Here is a 25687-nt window from a genome sequence, read left to right on the forward strand (position 1 = left end):
AGAACGACATAAAATAAATATTCTCGGAAATAACATATTGTTTCGGTAAAAATTTGTATACGTATATAGTTATATAACTAGCAAATCCGATTATCTTAATCTTATATAAAATGCATACACTTTTCATATTATGCGTAAACAAAAATAAATAAAGCGGTAATATTATTTTAATTCAAAATACATAAACTAAGCTACCTAGGTATGTACTTAAATCTTTATGCGACGTTAATATATGAGTTTTACAACCCCGAATAAAGTAATCATTTAGGGATACCCTTTTACCTATAGAAAACGAATACTTTCAATATAAAGTAGCCATATCTCACTACCTGAATACTGTTTGACATCCACGTGGAATTGGACAAGTAGAGAGGCATAATCTCTAGTATGTGTAACAAGTTGCCTTACGATATCTAGGTTGAAAATGTTTCAAACATTCAGTTTGGATTGTGTGGAATCTAAGCACTAGGAGCAAAATGAGCGTATCTGGACAAGTTGAGTTTATCCCTCCGGGCGTAAATGATCGACTTTAGCGAGTTTCGGCGTAAATTAGTAGCGAATTATGCGAAACATCAGCGGACACGGGGTGCAGGCACGGCGTGAAAATGACTGCCTATCATAAGGATCATAGGCGTCGATAACATTATCATAGGCGTCGATAACATACGATTTCCTTTATTTAGTTTTTTTAAAAGGCTACTACAATGCCGTTTTTTTTATTGTGGTCCTCTTCTGATCCTCATTGATACTCTCACCCAAAGTAGCACTAGTTTAAAATTGCGATCTTCATGAAATCCAGTTTGTGTTTGTGTGTTCATTTATTTATCTAAATTATTGTAAAAATATTGCTATAATTTTTTATTTTTTCCTTTTTTAGGACAAAAGGCAGTACTGGTGATATCTGCCTGAACGGTGTCCAGCGCACTGACAGTCCACGTTTCAGGAAACTATCTGCCTACATTCCTCAGGACGAAGAAGTGCGTCTAGCTTTGACTGTCATGGAAGCCATGACATTTGCTGCTAATTTGAAGCTAGGGTACTCAGTTTCAAGACAGTACAAAATGCAACAGGTATGTATTACCAATAAAAATAAATAGTGGGATATTATTACAGTTGAGGGTTGGAACCTTTGGTGTTACACAGCAAAATAAAAACACTAAATCACCACAATACACCAAAACACTTTTACTTTTACACTGGACGCGCGTTTTGCTAACCATGTTAGCATCATCAGCAGATGATTATAAACTAAAGTACAAACTACAAGTTGAGCGTTTATATACTCGCTCAGTGGGCACCGAGTGGGTGTAGCAAAATCTAGCCAACGGAGTCAGAGCCCACTGAGCGTAACAGTTAGATTTCCGCCACTAGAGTAGTAGGAACAAAGAACTTGAAGGAATTGGACCGTTGTCTCTGTTCATACTATCTTTACATTTATTAATTCTGATGCTTTCATATGCATCCAATTGCCTGTAACTTGAGACTGGTTTAATTAATTTTAAATCATTAAGATCTATATATGATAAAGAACATTGTATAGATCTTAATAATTTAAAATTAATTAAACAAGTCTCAAATTACACGCAATTAGATGCATATGAAAGCATCAGAATTAATAAATGTAAAGATAGTATGAACAGAGACAACGATCCAATTCCTTCAAGTTCTTTGTTCCTACTACTCTAGTGGCGGAAATCTAATTGTTACGCTCAGTGGGCTCTGACTCGGTTGGCTAGATTTTGCCACGCCCACTCGGTGCCCACTGAGCCAGTATATAAACGCTCAACTTGTAGATTGTACTTTAGTTTATAATCATCTGCTGATGATGCTAACATGGTTAGCGAAACGCGCGTCCAGTGTAAAAGTAAAAGTGTTTTGGTGTATTGTGGTGATATAGTGTTTTTATTTTGCAGTGGGATATTATACAAGGTGACATTTTGAAAAGTAGTAATCGAGAATGTGTATTAGATAAGAAATACCGTATGACCGAAAAAAAACGGCGTTCAGTTGGCTTTGTCCTAACGATCCTGCCTACGACATATCCTCAGTTCTTACTTTTCCATAGTTAACTTGTAAGTACATAATATACAGTAATTGCAAAACAATTTCCAATGGACGTCATCAACTTTTAGATTTATCTTAATTTAAAATTGACAAACAATATATTTATTATATCATTATGTTTTAAAGATTTTTACGTTTTATTTTTAATTTAATAAACTAGTCCATTATGAAGAATATTCTAAGCGTTATTACGAGTATTTGTTTGATGTACATCTTATAACGCCATAAGTGGTAATAACAAGTAAGAAGGTGTAATTAATGCACAAACTAATCATCACAGAATTTAATAAAAACTAACGTAGAAATAACTTTGAAAATGGTATAATGTGCTTATCAATCAAACTCACTTCTCTGACTGCAGTCAAGGGTAATAAAGGATCTTTATTGTCACGTTCTCGTTCAAAATAGTTTATCAGAGAAGCTACAAGCTCTTTGCCTAGACTAAATTCTTCGGTATATTTTCAATACACTATTTCGAGAAATGCGATACAAAACCTCGAAAATTTAGTTCTTAAAAGAACTGTTTGTGCATAAAAGTAAATTTTCAATTAGTCAGGTTTATAGACTTTAGTGTCAATGTCAAAGTCTTTATTAATTCAAAGAAACACAATTTTGCTGTACTTTTGCATTGTAATTAATAAGTTTTAATTTTGATTACAGATCAAAGAAATCTTGGAATCGATAGGTTTGGATCAATCCCACAACACACTGACGTCACGTTTGTCTGGAGGCCAGAGAAAACGTCTAGCGGTAGCTTTAGAATTAATTAGCAACCCACCAATTCTGTTTTTGGATGAACCAACTACGTAAGAGCCTTGTTTATTACTATTTATACGTCATAGTTATTACATTGAAAACAATGTTTTTTATATAGTATAAAGATATTCAGTTTGTGAATTTAGAAACAAAGTCCATTGGTGTATGACAAAGATTATTTGGTAATTATTGGGAAAACTGGAAATCGTCCGATTTTCACCAAAATTGGTATATACCCTATGTTGAGGTCGTAGACTACGAATCTGAACTTTTTTTTTGGCGGCCTCTTACCGTTTTTCAGAAAAAAGGAAAATAATTTCATCATTGAATTTTTCTTTATTTCGGTCCTATAAAGTAATAATTTCACTATATTTTCATTATATTATAGTTTATCTCAAAGCCACACTTGATTGAGGATAGAGAAATGTCCAAAATTTTACTGAAAAACACTTTTCTTAACAAAATAAAGAAAATTGAGACCAGATGGAAGTTTGACATTTCATATATCCTTCTTTCTCTCTCCTATGTAATGACAAAGACTAATATATTGTAGACCCATGGTACAAAGAATACAAGGTATGATATTGCGCAGGTTGGTCGCTACGTACAGGTGATAACAGGCGCTATTGGTCAGCACGCACCGCGCGCCAGTTCAAATCGTCAAGATATTGTTATAAACCTGTTTTTTTGTTTATATACCGTCACTGAATTATCGCTAAGCAAATTACTGTGGAGCAGTGCGTAAGGAGTCGGGCTAGGAAGCGAGAGACCGGAGTTCGAATCTCGGCCTGGACATAACTTTTTATTTATTTTTTTAAATACTGTTGTAGGTATTCTATAGTTTATTTTTGTAGTATAAAAAAAAGAACTATTTATTCTGTTATTTTTTAATCTCCGTTATTAATATAAATTGATTGTTAGTACAATACCTCATTTAATATAAAATAATATTCTACTTTTTGAAATGTATCGGGCCCTAATTGTACCTAAAAGTAATATAATTTTAGTGATATACCATATTGTAAACTATTTAATATTTCAGTCACTTAAAAAGTTAATTTGCATTGAATAATTGCCTACCATTAAAGGAAATTTGAGCTATATAATCCTTGATGGGCATATTCTGGGTATGCAAATACTTTCTTTAAATTTTGGGTGTCGTTCAACCGATTTATTCTCAAAACCAGAAACATCTACATATAAAAAGAAGCACAGGTCACTAATTATAATAAACTTCACCCTTGGTATTACTTCCACTAATTATAATAAACTTCACCCTTAGAATTACTTCTATCACAATTACAATACGTTCATCTGCATTGGCATTTTCTACTTTTCGATGGGAAACAATAAACTTCCCAACATTTTTTAAATGATGTAACAATTCCTCTTGTGGTTACTTTTCCATAGATATCCTCAACTCTGTCCTCATGTGAATTCAGAGGCAATGAAAATGAAAATTATTTACCATAAACATCGCAAACTAAAAACCTAATAAACAATTTTATACCGAATATAGAAATAAATTTAGTATTCTTACCTATCGTCCAAATCCATGTTAATAGATAATTATTATTTTTAAATATATTTTTGGAACTGCTGGTTTTAGTAATTATTAAATTAAACGAACTAAAAAGTCTTAAAAATAAACAATTCTTAACCATAACCCCAAAAAATGCAGATCAAAGATGCAGATCTCCTGTCAACTTTCTTTATTTTTTATTTATTCATTATTTTCCTAGTGACGTCACAGGTGGTATGCGCGAACTGAACGAAATTGGAGCCGCTATCGATCATACCTTGTTTGCTTTGTACCATGTTGTAGACCTAACCTATAGAAATTTGAAAATTTACAACGTTGCCATATCTTCTATTTTTTCGGGTGATTAGGCGTTTTAAATAAATTACCTATTATGAGATCTCACAATAGTTAAATATACTTAACTATATCCACAAAGTTACGCGGAAGAGTTTTGATTGCATTTGTTTCAACTTTTATGCGGAGGGTGTTATTCTTTTGTTGTTATATTATACCAGAAAAAAAATTAACCCCCTCCGCAAAGAAGTTATATAAAGACTATTTATTATAACCACGAAGTTGCACGAAAGAGTTTTGATTGCATTGGTTTCAACTTCCTTGCAGAGGGAGTTAATCTTTTTTTGGTATAATACAACAACAAAAAATTAACACCCTCCGCATAGAAGTTGAAACCAATGCAATCAAAACTCTTCCGCGTAACTTCGTGGTTATAAATAGTCAGATCTCGTTGGTAAAATAGCAGTTATGGGAAGGAGCCGTTCTTCTGGCGACCGCCTTTCGTAATCTCAGAATGAGCGAAAAATTGGCAACGTTGCTTTAAATGCCAGAAACACATAACCATAACCCAACATTTTCAGATTGTTTACAAATTTATTTTCGCAAATTTTCCTCTATTATGCATAGATTTGCTTAAAAAAATAACAGAAAATCTGAAAAACCAAAACATCATTGTTTATTGAATACCTAACAAAATATTTGCATTATAGAAAACCTTAAAAATATGAGAAATTATGAAAAATTCGATTCTGAAATAATTTTTCGTTTTTCTGAAAAACGGTAAGCGACCACCAGAAAAAAGTTCAGACTCGTAATCTACGACCTCACAATAGGGTGTATACCAATTTTGGTCAAAATCGGACGATTTCCAGTTTTCCTAATAATTAGCGATTATTTATATGATTTGCAAGTAATAAGTAATACATTATTGTTAAAAAAAATGAAATGACACACATTAAGTCATATCAATACTGGTCAGTGGGATGTATTGTGACTAAGCAATCATAGTAGTACGCTTTATTAGGTCACGATCTTTGTCTAGAATTATGTAAACTTTGAACACGAGGACAGAATCCATGAACTTGCTCTAAACAATGACTATCTATTTATTAATCATCAATTTTTTACGATTGTGATAAAATCTACTATTTCTATGATTATTTTAAATATGTTATTTCATATTAAATATTAATAAAATTAATAGATATACAGGGTGGTCCAAACTGTATTCCGAAAACTTCGGCAGCATATTCTGCAGATAAAAATAACTAAAAAAGTTCGTATAAATGTATGTCCTAAAATGCTTAATTTCGGAGATATGGGGTAGTTCGCTATTTTTTAAATAATTTCTGAAGTAACGTCAATATTTAGATCAAAACTGGTGTGTGGGACTTTTTTGACATGAGAAATTTGATTTTGAAGTCAATATGACTCCTATTTGTAAGGGGCGCCACCTACATGTGTTTTAACTGTTTTGAAAACTAATAAATTTTCGGCCGTACCTGTATAAAACTACTGAGTCAAAAAATATACATTTTCATGATTTTTTACGTAAAAAATGACTCTTGCTAAAAATCGCTACAAGCAACCGTTCTCGAGAAATTTAGAATAAAATTAGTCAATACATGTAATTATTGACAAAAAAATAGACATGTCGAGTAGATAGTTATTTCATTGAAATAACTATCTAAATAAATATATATATACTATATATATAAACTTTTTATTTTTTTATATTATATATTATATACTATATATATAAACTTTTTATTTTTTTAAATTAATCATAAATTTTTCTTTTAAAAAATGACGATAAAACAGTTTCTGTTGAACTTTTGGCACAAAATCATTTCAAATTTATGATTTGAATCTACTAACTATTTACAGGCATTACTTAGGCATTGATAATTTCGATTCCAAATATCTCGGGAACCATTACTAGTAGTTCTACGTAAAAAAACGTCATTATTTTACTTTTAGTTTTACACAGATACGCATAAATCTTTGAATAAGAAGACTAAGGAAGGAGCATAATGCTATCCATGTATTCATGCATGGTGGGCGGAAAAGCCACCATAAAAGCTCTCTAGGGTGGGGATCCTTGACAGTTCTGTTTGACGATTCATTTGACACATTTGAATTTGATTTGAAATTTTGTGGATTTGTCAGTCTTTACGGAGCTTATTTTATGTTATTTATTATTTATTCTACTACTGATAGTTGTATAAAGGTAGTAAATCTAGATGGAAATTGTGGCAGAACTTAAATTAACAGTGACACTATCGCGATTTATGGAAAAATGTAATTTAATAAAAATTTATATAAAATGGATCGAGGAATGTGGACAGATATAACATTCCTTCAGGATGGACTAACCTGGTATACAGACGGGTCAAAGACCGCTGAAGGAACAGGAGCTGGAGTATTTGGGGAAAGACCAAGGGTAAGTCTATCCTTTTCCTTGAGTAAACACTCAACCGTATTCCAGGCAGAAATCTTCGTCATTCTACAATGTGCGAGAGAAAACAATAGAAGAGCTTATTCAGATAAGCTCATCAATATATGCTCAGACAGTCAGGCGGCACTTGGGGCGCTTATGAGCCCAAAGGTATCGTCGAGGCTCGTCTGGGAATGCCTAGGTGAACTGGAAACTCTGGCTCGACGGAACAGAATTAAATTATTCTGGGTGCCGGGCCACAGCGGCATCCAAGGCAACGAAAAAGCCGAAGAGCTAGCTAGGCAAGGATCATCGGCATCTTATCTTGGTCCAGAGCCAGTACTGGGAATACCCAAATGTATAGCCCGTAGTGCATTAAAATTCTGGATCAGGGAAAAGCAGAATGTCCACTGGAGGAACAGATAGGGGCACAGGCACAGCAAGGCTTTTATCCAAGGACCTAGCTCCAAAACCGCAAAAGAACTACTAATGTTTAGCAGGAATAAATGGCAGATTACAACAGGCCTCTTGACAGGACATATGGCTGTCAAGTGTTACCTGAACAAGCTCAATCTGTATCAAGGAAGTCTTTGCTGCAGACTCTGCGATAAAGATCCTGAAACAGCGGAGCACATAATATGTCACAGCGAGGCTCTGGATCGCAAGCGACACTTTTTATTTGGGAAAGCTAGGCTAGAACCGGAGGAATTATGCTCCCATCCTATCAAGGACCTGCATAAGTTAGTGCAGGGCACAGGGATAGGAGAATGGGTGCAGATATAGAAAGGGGACAAACACAATAGGCCTCACAGGTCGCAGTGTTTCCGGCAGAGGACGGCCCCTTATTGTGGAAAAAAAAAATCGCGATTTATCGAAAAAGACTCTAAAATAGTTGGTTGTGTAGCGTGCGGTAGATCTCGGCAAAAATTGAGTGAAATAATGGAACAACTTTTCGCTAGTAAGTGACTATATAATATACATACGTGTAGTAAACCGATCATTTATGAAATTCACTTAAATTAACTAAATTATATATTTTTCTTGCATTTTAGCTTTTATTTATTACTTGTCAAAGATTAGATGTCAAAGAATTTAGATACGTTAATTTGACTTACCTGCTTCAGTAGCGTATCGGATGTTTGTGTTAATAAATACTTATTATAACTTATCTATTTTTATTAGAATTCTATATTTTTATAACAATTTTAATAACTACCAACATTTATTCACAACGTAAAATAAAACAACAAATTATTGAGTCCACCCCACGTCTACCCTACATCATAGTTTTACATTTTTTAAATAAAATTAGAACGACACTGATAAACCGGAATTTAAGTCGGCCATATTTGAGGCCCATCGCGGTGTACCTAAGATTTTTGATATGCTCCTTCCTTAGTCTTCTTATTCAAAGGCATAAATAATAAGTAGGTGGCGCCCTTTACAAGTAGGAGTCATATTGACATCAAAATCAAACTACTCCTGTCAAAAAACACCCAGACACTAATTTTGATCCAAATATTGACGTAACTTTAGGAATTATTTGGAAAAAAAAATCGAAATAAAAATGAAACTTCTACACCCTGTATCTCCGAAACAAAGAATTTGAGGGCATACATTTATACGAACTTTTTTACTTATTATTATCTGCAGAATATGTTTCCGGAATACATTTCAGACCACCCTGTATACTATGAACCTTATAGACTTACGATTATGATATAGAACTTACATTTGTAAAAAGTATGATTATTTTGTAAAAAGCGCACAAGAATGATAAAATATTAATTTTTAGGTTATTTAAAACAATCTACTCTCTGTTGATGCTTAATATAAATAAAAATAGCAATCAGGTTATTTTGACTTTGGAATTTTAATAGAACCAAAATTATTTCTAGGGGCTTGGACAGCGCCTCTTGTAGCCAGTGCATGTACCTCTTTAAAAAACTGGCACAAGAAGGAAGAACGATCATCTGTACCATTCATCAACCTTCAGGTAAGAAGATCATATTAATACTTCTTTAGAAAATTTAGAAATCATCCTATAAAGAAGTGTCTAGTCCTAGCAGTCAACTATTAAGCTTGACCAATCAGGTTGGTTAGCGTGGTTATTTGGAGTGCGTTAATTCATTTACGTTTGTCAAAAACTCTAACGTGATTGGTCGGGCTTAACAGTTGCCTGCTAGGGCTAGACACTTCTTTATAGTCTTATTACGTGTTAAAAGGAATTCTATTCTTCTTGTTCGAGTGCTTTTTACTATTTGGATTATGTGTTATCTATGCATTATTATGTGTTCTGTGCTAACAGTTTCTATGAAAAAAAAAAAACAAAATATATTATTTTTATTTAACCTTTTGAGGGCTTTTGCCCCACAAAGACATCTGTATTGACTTTTTCTAGATACATTTATTTTTCTAATAAATGTTTATTATGTATTTTCAGCTTTATTATTTGAAATGTTTGACAGCCTGTACGTTGTGGCCACCGGAAAATGCATATACGAGGGACCCTCCAATAGTTTGGTCACTTACTTGAGTAAATTTAACCTGAATTGTCCGTCTTATCACAATCCAGCAGATTTTTGTAAGTACCTACTTTATATTTTACTTTATCCACAAAACTAAGTAATTTTTTTCTTCAATTTCAGTGATGGAAGTTGCTATAGGTGAATATGGTACTGATCTAGACCTTTTAGCAAAAGCTATTGAAGATAAGCAGGCAGAGCATGAATTTATTAGTAACAAAGGTATCTATAATTAATTTTAATTACTTTATAGTTATCTAGATGGTTTCTTGGACGTTACTGACTTGTGTAATTATCCCTTAAATTATTTTAGAAATATATTTCATGAATCTTTTTTTTACTGTTATTAATGAATTATTTTTTATATACCGGGTGTTTTGGATAGTCGAGCGGGACATAGGAAATCCTATGTAAATTTTAATGGGGTCAGTTATTGGCTTCCTTAATTATTTTAGAGAATAATTCTATTTAGGTTTATTGAAGAGCACTAAAACCCACATTCAAAAGAATAACTTGAAAATGGAAAGATAAGCACAAGGAAACTTGAGGATGAAATAGGAATAGATCACACTACAGCGTTTCGAATTTTGAAACGACATAAATACTATTCCTTCAAATATGAAAAGCACCAAGAGCTACGAGATGGGGACGAAATACGGCGGCAGGCGTTTGGTTTTGATATGATGGAAAGAGCAAACACGGATAGGGAAATTTTAAAAAACATAAATTTCACTGACGAATGCACGTTTACCTTAAATAATGAACCCAATGTTCAAAATTATCGATATTGGAACAAAGAAAACCAACACAGGTTTGTCGAAACAAGGACGCAATATCCACAGAAAGTAAATGTTTGGGCAGGGATATTCGGACACAATATTATCGGGCCATTATTTCTTACGCGAAATTTAAATGCAGAATATTATTTGGAACTACTCGAAAATCACATTTTACCTGCTTTACATGATGCCGCTAGGGAAAATCAGGAAGTTTAGTACCAAATGGATGGCTGCCCGGCACATAGTACCCTGGCTGCTCGGGAATATTTAGACAATAGGGAGTTTTCGTTGCTTACAAATTGCAATTCCGGTTAACGCTAATTGACAACTTTGACATTTCAATTTCGATTATCGCATATCGTAACCGCTAGCTGCCGATATTTTACGGACGTTAGCCAAAGCCGTTAACATAGCGGTACGCATGCGCACTAGCGCAGTAGAAACACAACATTGAAAAATACAGATCTAACCTAACCTCATTCTATTTTGTTTATGTTTTGATTATTTATTTTATCTGTGTTAAACTCGTTGGGAATTCTTAGTGCTTCAACTAATCGAGGAATGTCTTTTTTTTCAAAGCGGAAGTTAGCTTTGCACTCTTGGTCAGATAATATTTCTAGGTTGAACTCCCCATAAAGTTCTGCTCGATATTCGATGTTGTTTTCAAACCCTTCCAACAGCATAGCATCCTCCAAATCCGATTCATCACTAGAGTCCAATAAAATTAAATTGTCCATTCTATATAGCGATACCCAATAAAAGCATATAAAGCACTTTCAAATCAAACAACAATACAAAAACCAAAAATCAAAACGCTACGCTACGGGCTGTGCTCAGCTGTCAGTTTTCGGTTATCGTATCGTATGTCAGCTCCGAACCGATGAACCGAAAGTCCGAAAACTGTTTTTTTATCTGCCAAAATAGCGGTTATGGTTACGTATCCGTTAACCGTACCGTTGAATTTTTTTAAAGCAACGAAAACTCCCTAATAGTTTTAAAGGAAACGTTATTGGCCTAAATCATGCAGTAAATTGGCCAGCAAGGTCTCCTGATATTTCGCTAAATGATTTCTTTCTCTGGGGCCATTTAAAAAACAGGATATACAAGGATAAAAAATACCCAAATCTAGACGAGTTAAAATATGCTATTTCTGCCGAATGCAATAGAATTTCAGTTTAATACCAACTAGCGAATGTAAGAAGAGAATTTTATGATCGCCTGGGTTATTGTCTAGCAGTCGATGGAGGAATGTTTGAACATCTTCTTAAATCCTAAAGTTCTAACAATTTAATAGTACCTAAATTAATAAGTTATTGAATATTGTAATAATACTATAATTAACCATGTAATTGATTACTTTATTTTACTTTAATTCATATTAATTTGAATTTATAAATACATCTTTAACATTTCCGATGTAGGAATGAGTTTTCACTAATAATAAAGCACTAAATAGGTAAATTTCTGAAATGACAACTTCATTTGACAGTTATCTTTTACCTTGACTGGTGCTCATAAGTAAATACAGGAAGATAAGAAAGAAAGAGTAAACATAAGAAAGAAAAAGAAATACATAAGAAAGAAGAAATATTTAAAAAGAAATCGGCGATAACTCGTAAACGAGCTAATCAAAAATATCTAAAGTTATTCTTTTGAATGTGGGCTTTAGTGCTCTTCAATAAACAGAATTATTCTCTAAAATAATTAGGGAAGTCAATAATTGACCCCATTAAAATTTACATGGGATTTCCTATGTCCCCACCGACGATGCAACACCCGGTATATTTAAAACATACTGTTATGTATTATTTACCTATAAAAATAGTGAATGTACAGCTGGTTCCAAAAAAAATGAATACTACTCTTTACATATTTTTTTGGAATATTTAGGCAGTGTATATTTATGTGTCAAGTATTTTGACATGTTAAGGTAATTGTGACATCACAAAACACATACACAAGGAGAAGTGCGAGCGCCTTGCTAAATATCGGAAAGTAAAATTGACGTTTAAATTTGACACTGTTGACAAGTCTACTGCTACTAGCGCCCCCAAAATCGCTTGTAGGAACTACGGACTAAATTGTCACGCATGGCGGGAAGTTTAAAAAAATAAATTTTTTAATTCTTCATTTATTTTTAATTGAGATAATTTAATTGATTTAAAGCTGAGAAATCTAGATAAACAAAGAATAATAAATTAAAAGTATACCAGGGGAAAAGAGAGGAAAAACCTGTATCGTCTCTGATATCTGTCAGGGTATTGTTGAAAGTGTCATCTTTTTGCTCGAAGTTTTCAGGTTGATTAAAAAGATGAAATTTACAACAATACTTTGCCGTAACTTTCACAAATATCAAAGAGAGAGTACAGGTATTGCCTCTCTTTTCCTCTGGGATGCTTTATATCTGTTGTTCTTTGTTTATCTATATTTCTCAGAGCATAATGTCGAACACGACTACAGTATATAATAATTTCAATATCCAAGTGGAAAGAAAAAAGATCACCTTTCTGTTTTGTACTATGGTCCCTTTCTTCCGATGGTTCATCTCGTTGATATTTAGGAAGGTATCCTTAAAATATATATTTTATTATCGCTCCCGGGATGACAAAATATAAAATTCAATTTGATTTGATGATCCTTTTTTGTCACCTAAATCAGGAGAATGACAATGAGCATGTTAAGATGAAAAAAAACTTATATATCAACACTTACCTACACGTTAGTCCAAGGAGTTTTATCAAAAACCTATATTTGCCTAAATAATTTATGTATTAAATTTACAAAGCAAACTGCAGCGTGTAAACAAAAGAAATAAAATGGCGACAAGTCAACGTCAACGACCCGACAAGGAGAAAAGTGGTGTTCGAATAACAAATTATGGGTCACCAAAAATTGTTTTTGTCTCCTTTCAACGCACACTTTAGAAAGAAAAGAGATGAACTGTTATACTGAAAGAATGTCAAGGTTTTATCTGTCACTCTTGTCAATAATTTATCGGTAAGGAAGATTCCTAGAAAATCGCTTGTAGTCAAGTTTTCAACCATTGCCAGTTCTCCCATAAGAAGTGTCATTCACCTGTGTGACATTGTGTAAAACAACTTTGCTTTTGACAAAGTGGCAAATAAATTTTTCAGAATGTCAGCGCGACATGAGTAGAGAAATGGGGGACTGGTATCGTAGAATATACTGCCCGAAATAATAAAAATATGTTTTAAATCGTATTCAATTTTATTGGAACCAGCTGTACATACTTATTGTTTAAACTGCGTATAATTTCTACAATATTCTATAAATAAAAACAAGTCTATTTAAATGTCAGTTACTGAACTATTTGTTTAGCAGGATGTTTTGTTATTTGAATACTTTACGCAAAAAGTTACAGATAATTTAACAAACCATTAGCGGATATTAGGAACAACTGTATATTTGCTGTCCGTTGCCCAATAGAGATAATAACTTGTAATAAACATTTTTCCTTGACATGAAAACTGTATTTAGCAAATTGTAGTTTTTCTAGGACTGTGGGGTATGTAAACTTAAATATTTCATACGCGTTGATCGCTGCTGTTAAAGTTTGTTTTTAAAAATAAATACATAAAATATAGAGATTATTTATCAAAAAAGCGCTGTAATTACATACCAAATATCTAAAAATTTACCAGATATGTTTTAAGTGAAGGTTGTAAGGGCCTGTATCTTCCTTAGGAAGCATCTTAGGCCATATGCTCATAAGAAAATTTTCTTTTGTTTGTATTTGTAGTGTTACTCAACTGAAGTTTGGTACACCATTTTTTTACATCCTGTATACCGGGTGCGTCTCAAAAATTGCTCACCCCTATAACTTTTTTACTTTTTCAAATAAAAAAACGAGATTACGTGTGTTAGTATATGACATAAATTAGGATCGCTAGACGTATTCAATTCTTTTCGGTCACTTCCTGTTTCACCGGAAATGAATCTTATTTTTAATCATATCTCATTTTTTTTAAATGGAGCAAGGGTGGCTGATTAGCATATTTGGGTTCTGTCATAATCAGCTTTGCTATTTCTTTATAACTCAATAAGTACAGGGTGTCCCACTAAGAATAGCTCTCGGCTGTATATCGGCAAGTATTAGCCGTAGGGGCTGCGGAAAAAATCACTTATCACTAAAAGGGTTATGAGGAATTGCTGGAAATTATTTTCAAGTTTGTAGAACGACCGCTAGGGGGCGCAACTAAAACAAAAAAATAAGAAAATGGAGTTTTTACACCATTTTGCCTAGATAAGGTGTACTATAAGTAATAGCTTCATAATCTTCAGGAAATTTTGAATACTTTTTGTTAGAGCCATTTTCCCCTATCTACCAAAATAAAGTGGTGGGGGAAGGTTAGATTTTTTTTTATTTAAATATTAATAACTCTGGACTGGATGATGGGAATCCAACCAGCGAGGGCTCGTTTAAAAGAGCGTTTCTTACTCTATATTGTACCATATAAACAATAATAATAAGCTTTTGAGCCTAGACGCTAGGGGGCGTTGTCTTACAATTTAACAAACATTGCACGTTTTTTCAAAAAAATTAAATGCAATAGTATATGTAATTTTAACTCATAGTAAAGAGTAGTGAAAGCTTAAAAAGTCAGCGAAAACCGCATCTTGATATCTTCTTTCAAACCGAATGTATTAGCAAAATTATAATAAATTCCAAAAAATAAGCCCTTAATTACCTTATTTTTACAACACGGTATATCAGTAGCCCTCTTGATTATGCCCATTCCAACAAAAAAATAAGGTGTACTGAAGCTTTTACTACTCTTTATTATCAGCGAAAATTACATATATTCTCGTATTTAATTTTTTTGAAAAAACGCGCTATGTTTGTTAAATTGTAAGAAAGCGCCCTCTAGCGTCTACTTTCAAAACCTTATTATTACTATTTTTATGGTATAATATAGAGTAAGAAACGATCTTTTAAACGAGCCCTCGTTTGTTGGATTCTGATCATCCAGTCCGGAGTTATTAACATTTATATAAAGATAGATCTAACCTTCCCCCACCACTTTATTTTAGCAGATAGGAGAAAATGGTTCTAACAAAGAAAATCCAAAATTTACTGAAGATTATGAAGCTATTATTTATAGTACCCATTATCTAGGCAAAATTCTGTAAAATTCTATTTTCTTATTTTCCATAGCAGTTGCGCCCCCTAGCGGCCGTTTTACAAACTTGAAAATAATTTCCAGCAATTTCTCATAACGACTTTAGTTATAAATATTTTTTTCCGTAAGCCCTACGGTTAATACTTTCCGAGATACAGCCGAGAGCTATTGTTAGTGGGACACCCGGTATAGTTTAACTAGGTACTAGATATCATATAAAAAAATTACCAAATATGTTTCAAGTAAAGGCTATAAAGGCTGAAATGACCTTTAAAGGCTCTAATTTTCTCAAGAAACGAAAAGAAGTTGGTACACCATTTTTTTACACTCAGTATACAGGGTGTTTCAAAACAAATGCGAAAAACTTTAGGGGGTGATTCCTTGTTCATAATAAAGGGTAGTTTGCTTTATAAACGTTGGGTCAAAAGTCAACCATTAGGGAGATATCGCGGTTCAAAGATGGCGGAAAAATAATGTTTTTATTTTTTATCTTGAAAACGAAAAACGATAGACTAATGAAATTTTATGGAAGCATTTGGATAGTTTAGTTTGTTTAGAAACTTTTTTATCTCTTCTGTTTTTTTGATAAAACTCATCGATTCGAAATTAAAAAATAAAATGTAAAGCATTACATGTCAGGACAAAAAACATTTTTAGATAAAGAATCTAGTGGGCTGCTCTAATTTTTTTAAGAAAAAAATCTAGTCGGCCGCTGTCGCTTTTTAGGATGTTTCTAATATTATTTTATTTATCACTTGATTCTTCATCTAAAAATGTTTTTTATCCTGACATGTAATGCTTTACATTTTATTTTTTAATTTCAAATCGGCGAGTTTTATCAAAGAAACACAAGAGATAAAAAAGTTTCTAAATAAGCCAAGCTATCCAAAGTAATTTTTTTGCATGTGTTTGATAAGATTTTTCTTTAAATTTCGTTAACAAGAATGATAGGGGTAGTTTATTTCAACCCCTTCCACTCATTTTACAAAGTAAAAAAAATACCAGAAAGTGTATTTTCATAACAGTAATGCTCCCATAAAATTTCATTAGTCTATCTCATTTCGTTTTCAAGATAAAAAATAAAAACATTATTTTTCCGCCATCTTTGTACCGCGATTTCTCCCTAATGGTTGACTTTTGACCCAACGTTTATGAAGCAAACTACCCTTTATTTTGAACAAGGAATCGCCCCCTGAAGTTTTTCGCATTTGTTTTGAAACACCCTGTATATAATTGCATACTCGCAAAAAGTTGTTTGGTTGTATTTTTTCTTTTTAGGGTTCCGTACCCAAAGGGTAAAAACGGGAACCCTATTACTAAGACTTCGCTGTCCGTCTGTCCGTCTATCTGTCACAAAGGTCTATCTTATGAACCGTTATAGCTAGACAGTTGAAATTTTTACAGATAATGTATCTATGTTGCCGCTATAAGAGCAAATACTAAAAACAGAATTAAATAAATGTTTATAAATAAAAAAGTACTTTCACTAAACATTATCTTTTAAGCAAGAATTTTACATAGAATCTTTCAAGTCCTCTGTGGCCGCGTGGTTAAAGCGTTAGGACTTTACGCTGCTATGACGTTGGAGCCGTAGTATGGCAGGTTCGAATCCTAGTCAAGACGACTTTTTATTTAAGCGTTTTTTTTTAATTTTTACATATTTTTACATATTTATTTTTACTTTTTACATATTTATTATTGATTAATACAATTTTTAGTAATGTGTTTCTTTATTTTTTTTAAATTACTTATACGCGCATTCAAAATTTTAGCTAAATAAAAAAAAAAGTTTATAATAATATAGTATCTAATGTTGTATAGATAATGAATGGTACGGAACCCTTCGTGTGCGAGTCCGACTCACACTTTTTTTTATGTTTTCCATTATTTTTCATGTTTTCTTGTCGGAAAACAGTCATACGCTGCATAAGTAACGATTTTCAAGCCTTTTTGTAAGCATCACAATAAAAATAACGTAAATTAAGTTCAGTATTGCCTAAAAAACCAGCAAAAATCCAGCTTTTAAATGAAGCATCATACAGAATGAGTTATCTTTTAGAGAAAAAATAATATAGGGATTATTATTATACCTAATAATAATTAATAGTTATTTTTGAATGTTTTTTTTTGCAGAAAAGGAAAGTTTGTTTTCCAAAGAAAAATCATGGGGTTTGGACGATGATATGCCTAGTCCATCGCCAGCACCTGTGCTGATGCAGTTCCTGTTGTTGTACAAAAGAAATTTGTTGATAAACAGACGATGCTGGGTAAGTCTAGTTGAAATGTTATAATAATAACACAAAAATTTGCTTGATACTTATTGACCGAACCGATAAAGAGTTTTTTTGGTGGAGGAGGCTCAATATACATATTAAGTTATGTTCAATTTAACACATTAAATATTAAAAAAATACACAATTAATTATTATTATTTACTTATGTTTATTTATATGTTATCGGTGCATAGGATTTTTTATTTTTATTCGGACGACCTTAGTGGATATAATTTAATTAGAAAAAACTGTTTTAATTAAAAATATTTCCTTTCTTCGGTTGATTGAACTGATTTTGATAAAATGTCATTCATCTTTTTGAACAAAACAAAAGAGTTCTTTTTTTAATGCCTATCCATAATCTGTTTTTCTTTAAACGCGTCCTTCTATCTGTGTGATGTAGGAAATTAACTCACAGTATTCTGGCTATCAGTGTGACCATGACAGTATAGCTAGTCAAGTTTGCAATTCTCGTTATCTTGAATATTTTTTTTATTGATGAGAAAAAATAAATATAAAAATGTTTTAATTATTTTAAATATGGATATGGTTTTTTATTTCATTTTTTAAAAGGTTTTATGATGCCTAAGCAGTCCCAAGTAGCATTTTCACGACTTGCGACCACATGTTTACTAAACACAACGTTGGATTAGTTACAAAAAATAGTTAGCTCCCTACCTTGGGTATTAAAATAAATTTAAACGTTTTTATAAAGTTGTACCGACGTTGGACTAGTACTACAGCAAAGTAGAAGCTTCTGCGACGTCGAATAAACGTTGTCTTGTAACCTTTTTTGCTTAAGTGATCTTTAGGTGATTCGGACAACGTAGTTACAACGTTGGACAATATAGAGTTTTCCGACGTCAGTTTCAGGACCTATTCCAACGTTATGCAAACGTCGTCTATTTTACTAATTCCAACGTTGTTTAGATTTCCTTATTCTTACGTTGGTAGGACGTCGAGTCACTACCTTTTGCAACTGTATTGAACCATAACCCTTAAATCTTAAATTTTCACTTCATTGTTCTGTTCAGTCAGACAGTTCAGTGCTGCTTTTATTTTTATAAAAAAACTTAATTAAAACGGGACATAATAAAGGTACATATAAAACTAAATTTAAATATACATCGACATATATTACCGATCCACTCCCTCGTTTATTTAGATTATAGAGGGCGGCACAAGCACAAGCTCTAGGATGACTAAATTAGGCAATCTTGCGACTAGTATACTACCTGTTAAGGCCGAACTGCGACTTTATTAGTCCAGTATGCGACTACTCGAACTACTCCATCTTAATCTCCAAAACAACAAAGTGAAAGCCGCCATGTTGTTAAATAAGTAAATGTTTCGTTCCTAAAATAGCAATTCCTACTTTTTGAATACATTAACTTGAAATATTTGACTCTAAAAAACACGCGGAAACAATTTTTTCGACTGCGAATGAATTATTCGCATTTTACTAAAAAAAAATTCAAGAAAATTATTAGAACTTCTTTAATTTTAAGGCCCATTAGTATTTTTCAAAGTAGAAACAATACAATTATCAATAAAGTTGTTTGCGTTTAACTTTTTTGCCTTGGGTAACGAGTTACAGAGTCGGTTAAAGTGTTTCAATAATTATGATCTTCAAACATCCTCCACACTTAAATACTTTTGTTTTGTTTTCCTTCACTGCCATCTGACATATGTCTCTAACTAAATCATAAAAATAATATTTTTACTATAATTATCCCAATTTAAGATAAAACGCGACTTAGACGCCATATTAGTTTTGTATTTCTGTGAATTAGGATTTTAAACAACGTTGCAGTTTGTACTAAATTAGGCTTCTAGCCAACGTCGGTATCCAACGTCGATTCTACCCAAAAATTATTCTCCAAACTAGTGCAGACTAGGGTTGGCACGAGGTTGTGCCGACGTTGCGCCCCGACGTTTGGTCGCGTGACACAACGTTGTCCCGACGTCCAAATGCTGCTTGGGGTACTAATAATTTTTTTCTACCTACTAATAATCTTTATTCGAAAATTTAGAATTTATGTTATTAAAAATAAGTTTATTTTTATTGTAGTTGTATCCAGTGAACAGACTGTTAGCCCATATCATTATTGGACTACTTTTTGGCTACCTATACCAAGGAGTTGGAGCCAATGCGAATCAGATCCTAGCAAATTATGTTTATCTATATGGAACGATGTTACTTAATGTTTATACAGGGAAAATGTCAGTTACTTTATCATGTAAGTACTAACTTTTCTATTTTTCAAAACACAAATTTATAAATACAAAATTATTTAACCAGAGCACAATAGCGGTACTGGATGTCCCATTATCCTGTGTTTCTTTGGGCTTTCTCATTTATGAGCAAAGTTACAAAGATGCCGTTTTCTACGTCCTTTTGTTATTTTTTCAAAATAATGATGCTGCACACAAATTTATCCGAGCCTTGTTAGTTTCTGAAATACAAGGCGATTTTTAAGATCTTGAAATTTTCGACCCCCTTCTTATCTTGGTTATCTTACAATTTTTTACAGTTTTTCACGTAGAATTCATTGTTGTAATTAGTTTGTCACTTTCATTTCTTTATGTTGTTTATGAAAATAACTGGATAACTAGATAGCTCATAACAAAGCAAATAAATTAAAAAAATATATATGCAAGGCAACCCATTAAAAATATAGTATTCATCTCTTCCATAAGTTATAACATAACTGAGATACAATTTTAGTTTTACAGAAAATTATAGGAAACATGAAAATATGGTTGGTATATCTTTTCTAAGTCCTTATACTCAAAACGCGTATCTATGTTAATATTATTACGTTTTATTTTGATAGGTTATTATTGATAAAATTTCAATTTAACGTCATATTTTTTGCTGTTTTAAAATCTTAAAGAAGCCCAAACTTTATTTAATTCAATGCTATGGAAATGGTGATAATACTCAAGGACTGTATATATTCTAAAGGAATGTTCGATCGCGTCAAATCGCCGCTGTCGCAGTCGCCGTGGAATGCTACGTCACGCGCTGACCAGCGCTCCACAGTGCGGCGGATGGTTATTCTAGCGGGACAAAATCTCAAGAGCAATGTTTGGAAAATCTAAGAACGTAGCAAATGGTCTAATATATAGCAACTATATTAAATTTATTTATTTATTAACAACTTAATTTATTAATAAATAAATACAAGATAATAAAACTATGATATTATTCGTACATGACACACAAAAACCGTATTGTAAACTATTGCCAAATACATAAAATTATGATATCAAAAAACACTTTAGCAGTTTTTTTTTAAATTAATTTGTAATCTTGTGACACCCTCTATAATTTATTTTAAAAAAATATATTTTATTTTGAAAATAATACGTAAGATAGATATTGTAATTTAAATTTTAACACTCGGTAATTGTAAATTCATATATAGTAAGTATCTGAGACAATTTTTTTAAACTCAGTGTCTTTTGATGGAGTTGTTTTGTTTTTATACTATCCGATTGAAATGAATCTTTTTGGGCATTCACCTGTTGAACTTGAACTCCCTGTGACTGTGACTACCTGTGTTGGTAACTATTGGTAACTCAAAAGATCTACATCATTCAATATATCGATATTTGAAAAAAAAGTGAAAGTTTGATATCTGCAGAACAAAGGCTGGAAGGATTTTAACAAATAATATACGTACAGTAGAAAAGTACATACCTTTGGCAATCTTCAACATAATTTGGCTTTCTAATAAAATGTATAAGCACTTGTAAATATTTTGTTTTCGTATGATCTCTGCCTTGCTGAGCAGAAAACGACCAAATTTGGTGGATAAAAATGTATCGAATTACAAAGAATATTCATGCATTTTTGTATCAATTATAGTAATATATTCTTATCAGTACACATTTTTTGACTTATTCCTAACCAAACGCTTTTGTCCCGCTAAATTTATCTTCCAACGCACTGTGCGCTTGTCCGTCAAATGCAAAAATAACTGTCACTGTCTAAAATCTTTAGCGCCAACTTCAACTCGGTCAGTAGATGACGTAAAAAAACTGACAGCGCAGGAAGATAGGAATCGAACTATCCTTATCTCTATAGTATCCTTGGATAATACCTTTGAATAAGAAGACTAAGGAAGGAGCATAATGCTATCCATGTATTCATGCATGTTGGGCGGAAAAGCCACCATAAAAGCTCTCTAGGGTGGGGATCCTTGACAGTTCTGTTTGACGATTCATTTGACACATTTGAATTTGATTTGAAATTTTGTGGATTTGTCAGTCTTTACGGAGCTTATTTTATGTTATTTATTATTTATTCTACTACTGATAGTTGTATAAAGGTAGTAAATCTAGATGGAAATTGTGGCAGACCTTAAATTAACAGTGACACTATCGCGATTTATCGAAAAATACTCTAAAATAGTTGGTTGTGTAGCGTGCGGTAGATCTCGGCAAAAATTGAGTGAAATAATGGAACAACTTTTCGCTAGTAAGTGGCTATATAATATACATACGTGTAGTAAACCGATCATTTATGAAATTCACTTAAATTAACTAAATTATATATTTTCTTGCATTTTAGCTTTTATTTATTACTTGTCAAAGATTAGATGTCAAAGAATTTAGATACGTTAATTTGACTTACCTGCTTCAGTAGCGTATCGGATGTTTGTGTTAATAAATACTTATTATAACTTATCTATTTTTATTAGAATTATATATTTTTATAACAATTTTAATAACTACCAACATTTATTCACAACGTAAAATAAAACAACAAATTATTGAGTCTACCACACGTCTACCCTACATCATAGTTTTACATTTTTTAAATAAAATTAGAACGGCACTGATAAACCGGAATTTAAGTTGGCCATATTTGAGGCCCATCTCGGTGTACCTAAGATTTTTGATATGCTCCTTCCTTAGTCTTCTTATTCAAAGGATAATACTTATAGGAAAATGTTATACCTTAACGACAGCAAAATATATGACTTGAATGAAAATTAATAATAAGCATCTATCAAAAAATCAAATAGAAATTATATTACCATAGAAACGTTTTCGTGAGTTTTGGGACTTTTGGAAAATCCAACCATATTTTCATGTTTTCTTTAATTTTCTCTAAAGCGGTATTGAGACATTTGGAAGAGTATAAAGGGATTAACCCTTTTAGAACAAGTAATTTTTTATGGAGAATGTATTTTTCTCAAAAAGTTAACAATAAGAAAGTTTTTCCTCTTGTAAAGACAATCCGTGGATATACTGTATAGTTATAAAAAGAAAAAAAAGAAATTAATCTTGAATTGTATAATGATTTTCTATGTATAATTTTTTTATTTAGAACTCTTTTTGTTACAGTTCCGTTAGAAATGAAGATCCTGGTACGAGAGCACTTCAATAGGTGGTACAAGCTTTCACCATATCTTATGTCTGTGATACTTATAGAGATACCTTTTCAAGTAAGTAACTCAAACATTTTATTCATAATCATATAAGAGTTTTCATCCTTTCATTTTTATCCCCTAGTGTTATCTCCTAGTAACAAGAAGCGCTATATTTAATTCGATTTTTAAAAATGATGCTTGCTGTTAATGTTTTCTATCCAATTTTAATATTTTTTCCATAGCAACTGTTAAACTTGCCTTATATCTATCAAAAATAGTAGATAAAACAGTACTTTAACCGCAAGGGTAGATTAAATGATACTTTAACAGCGAGGATAGGTTAAAAACTTTATTTCTTCTCGCACGTTTTTTAATTGCTTCCATTTTTGATAATTTTTGTATTCCTTTTCATAAGTTATTCGGGATTTAAATGGAAGTAGTTTGGATATGGCGTTTGTCGCCTCAGCCTGAATATCTGTTGGTAACTTACTTATTTAGTTTTGAGCCATTTCTGGCTCTAATTCAATCAGCAATCGACACGAAAGAGAATTAAAAAACATTTACTCAAAACCACAAAACATCCCCCTTTAGAACTTCGTCTATCATGTTAAGAAATGAATGTAAATAATAAGCGCCTCTCGTGTTTGTTCGCACTCAAACAATTTCAATTAATGCCCTGTATATATTTTTAATATATTTTTTAAATTTACATTTTTTTAATTGTAAAGTAATATATTACATTTAAATGGAATATATTACATAACAATTATGTCAATTACAGGATTACAAGCTTGTTTTCTAACATTTTTTAAATAAAACGAATTATAAAATTTCAATATTATGTATATTTGTTGTAGGTATGAAAAAAGTAAAATATAAAATTGACAAACGCTTACTTACATTGCAATAAAACTTCCACTTTTAAAATTATCCTACAACACTAAAATCACTGAAACTCCGCGGCTGACAACGAAAACTGAAAAATATAACGGCACTTTTTGTTTTGGACCTGCATATCAACATTACGCTGTACTATTATGTGTTTGTTGTTGAAATAATATAAAATATCTAATTATAACTTGTAAATTTTAATATTTTAACATTATTTTAACTACTTTTGACAATAACTAACTTTTTGTTATCAAGATGACATTTTAGACGGCAACTGACATATATGTCATAATATTTGAATCTTAAATACGTATGTAATATAATTTAAATTACTATAATGCAACTTTATACTAAGAAAACATTTATACATTCACAAAATACAACAAAGTCTAATAATATAGTTTGAAAACAATGAATATTGAATTAAAATTGCAAAAGTTAAGCGCGACCCCTTGTGTCAAAATTAGATGATTAAATTTTCGCAATTTTTACACCATTTGATGACCGGTGGCGCCTCTAGTGTTTGTTCGGGCGGTTGGGCTTTTACTCCCGCTTATGGCCATTAAAGAAAAAGTTCTAAAGGGGGATGTTTTGTGCTCAAAACTCACAACTAAAGAGACAGCTTTATTTATTTGTCAAATTACATAGAAACCAACGCCAACCTAGCACAATATTTTTTCTACTCGTAATAAATTCCTTGAAATAATAATTTCTGAATATTTTTTAAAACGTAACTTGCTATGGAAAAAAATAATGTTTTATACACGACGATAAAATTGCATTATCATCTCCCGAAATTAATTCACCCGCGATTTCATCGCTCGTGAATTAATATTTTCGGTCGACGATAAAATACCATTTTATCGTCTTGTATAAAAGATAACTATTAACTAAATAAATACAGGTGTCTGTGAATAAAACGTATTACATTCATCTATCAGTTGAATTTTATCAACACAAGAAAACTAAACATTTTTGCGAATATAAAATGACCCTTAAAACACTTGTATAATAAAAAACTATTTCTTTTCAGATTATTTGTACATGGACTTATTTGGTAATATCGTATTACTTAACTGGGCAACCTTTGGACAACAGGGCATACTTGTTTGTTCTTTTTGTCACTATTGGTACGCTTTGTGCCCAGTCTATGGGATATTTGATAGGAGCCACTACTACGACCAAGGTACTGCTTGATTTTTTACTATAATTATATTAAATACTGTCACATACAGAGTGAGCCCCCGATTGACAATTTTATTTTTCCTCATTTGAACCAGTTATAAATTACAAAAATATATTTCGGGGACACTAAGCGTCGGAATTATAACGTAAAAGTGTAGACAGCACAACAAATTACATTTGACAATGATAAAATCATAAGTTGACAGCTTAAGCTATTTTGACATTTGTCCCTAGATCATATATATTTCCGTAGATAAGTAAATCACTATGGAAACTGTCGCAAACGTATCAACGACTTCCATTTATCTTTTTTTTTGTTGCACACGCGGTGCTTCTACTCCATCTATCCTTGTCGAGGACCTGTCATCCGCGCGCCAAATTTGAACATTAATTTTAAAATTAAATTTATTTTTTTAAGCAATAGGTACTATTTTTT

The 25687-nt window shown here is 32.0% G+C and overlaps 1 protein-coding gene across 1 annotated transcript in view; it reads left to right on the forward strand.

Moving 5' to 3' along the window:
• LOC115890332 (ATP-binding cassette sub-family G member 1-like) overlaps positions 1 to 25687 on the forward strand; it is a 77281-nt gene that overhangs the window by 48340 nt on the left and 3254 nt on the right. Inside the window, exons 3-11 of the mRNA XM_030910523.1 lie at positions 878 to 1070; positions 2725 to 2870; positions 8972 to 9069; positions 9517 to 9657; positions 9722 to 9820; positions 17652 to 17785; positions 19863 to 20031; positions 23150 to 23250; positions 25100 to 25252. Of these exons, the coding sequence (XP_030766383.1) occupies positions 878 to 1070; positions 2725 to 2870; positions 8972 to 9069; positions 9517 to 9657; positions 9722 to 9820; positions 17652 to 17785; positions 19863 to 20031; positions 23150 to 23250; positions 25100 to 25252 (1234 nt within the window). The remainder of the gene's footprint in view (positions 1 to 877; positions 1071 to 2724; positions 2871 to 8971; positions 9070 to 9516; positions 9658 to 9721; positions 9821 to 17651; positions 17786 to 19862; positions 20032 to 23149; positions 23251 to 25099; positions 25253 to 25687) is intronic.

The sequence above is a fragment of the Sitophilus oryzae genome, unplaced genomic scaffold (genome assembly GCF_002938485.1).
Source record: "Sitophilus oryzae breed Bouriz unplaced genomic scaffold, Soryzae_2.0 scaffold_863_pilon_pilon, whole genome shotgun sequence".
Classification (NCBI taxonomy): domain Eukaryota; kingdom Metazoa; phylum Arthropoda; class Insecta; order Coleoptera; family Curculionidae; genus Sitophilus; species Sitophilus oryzae.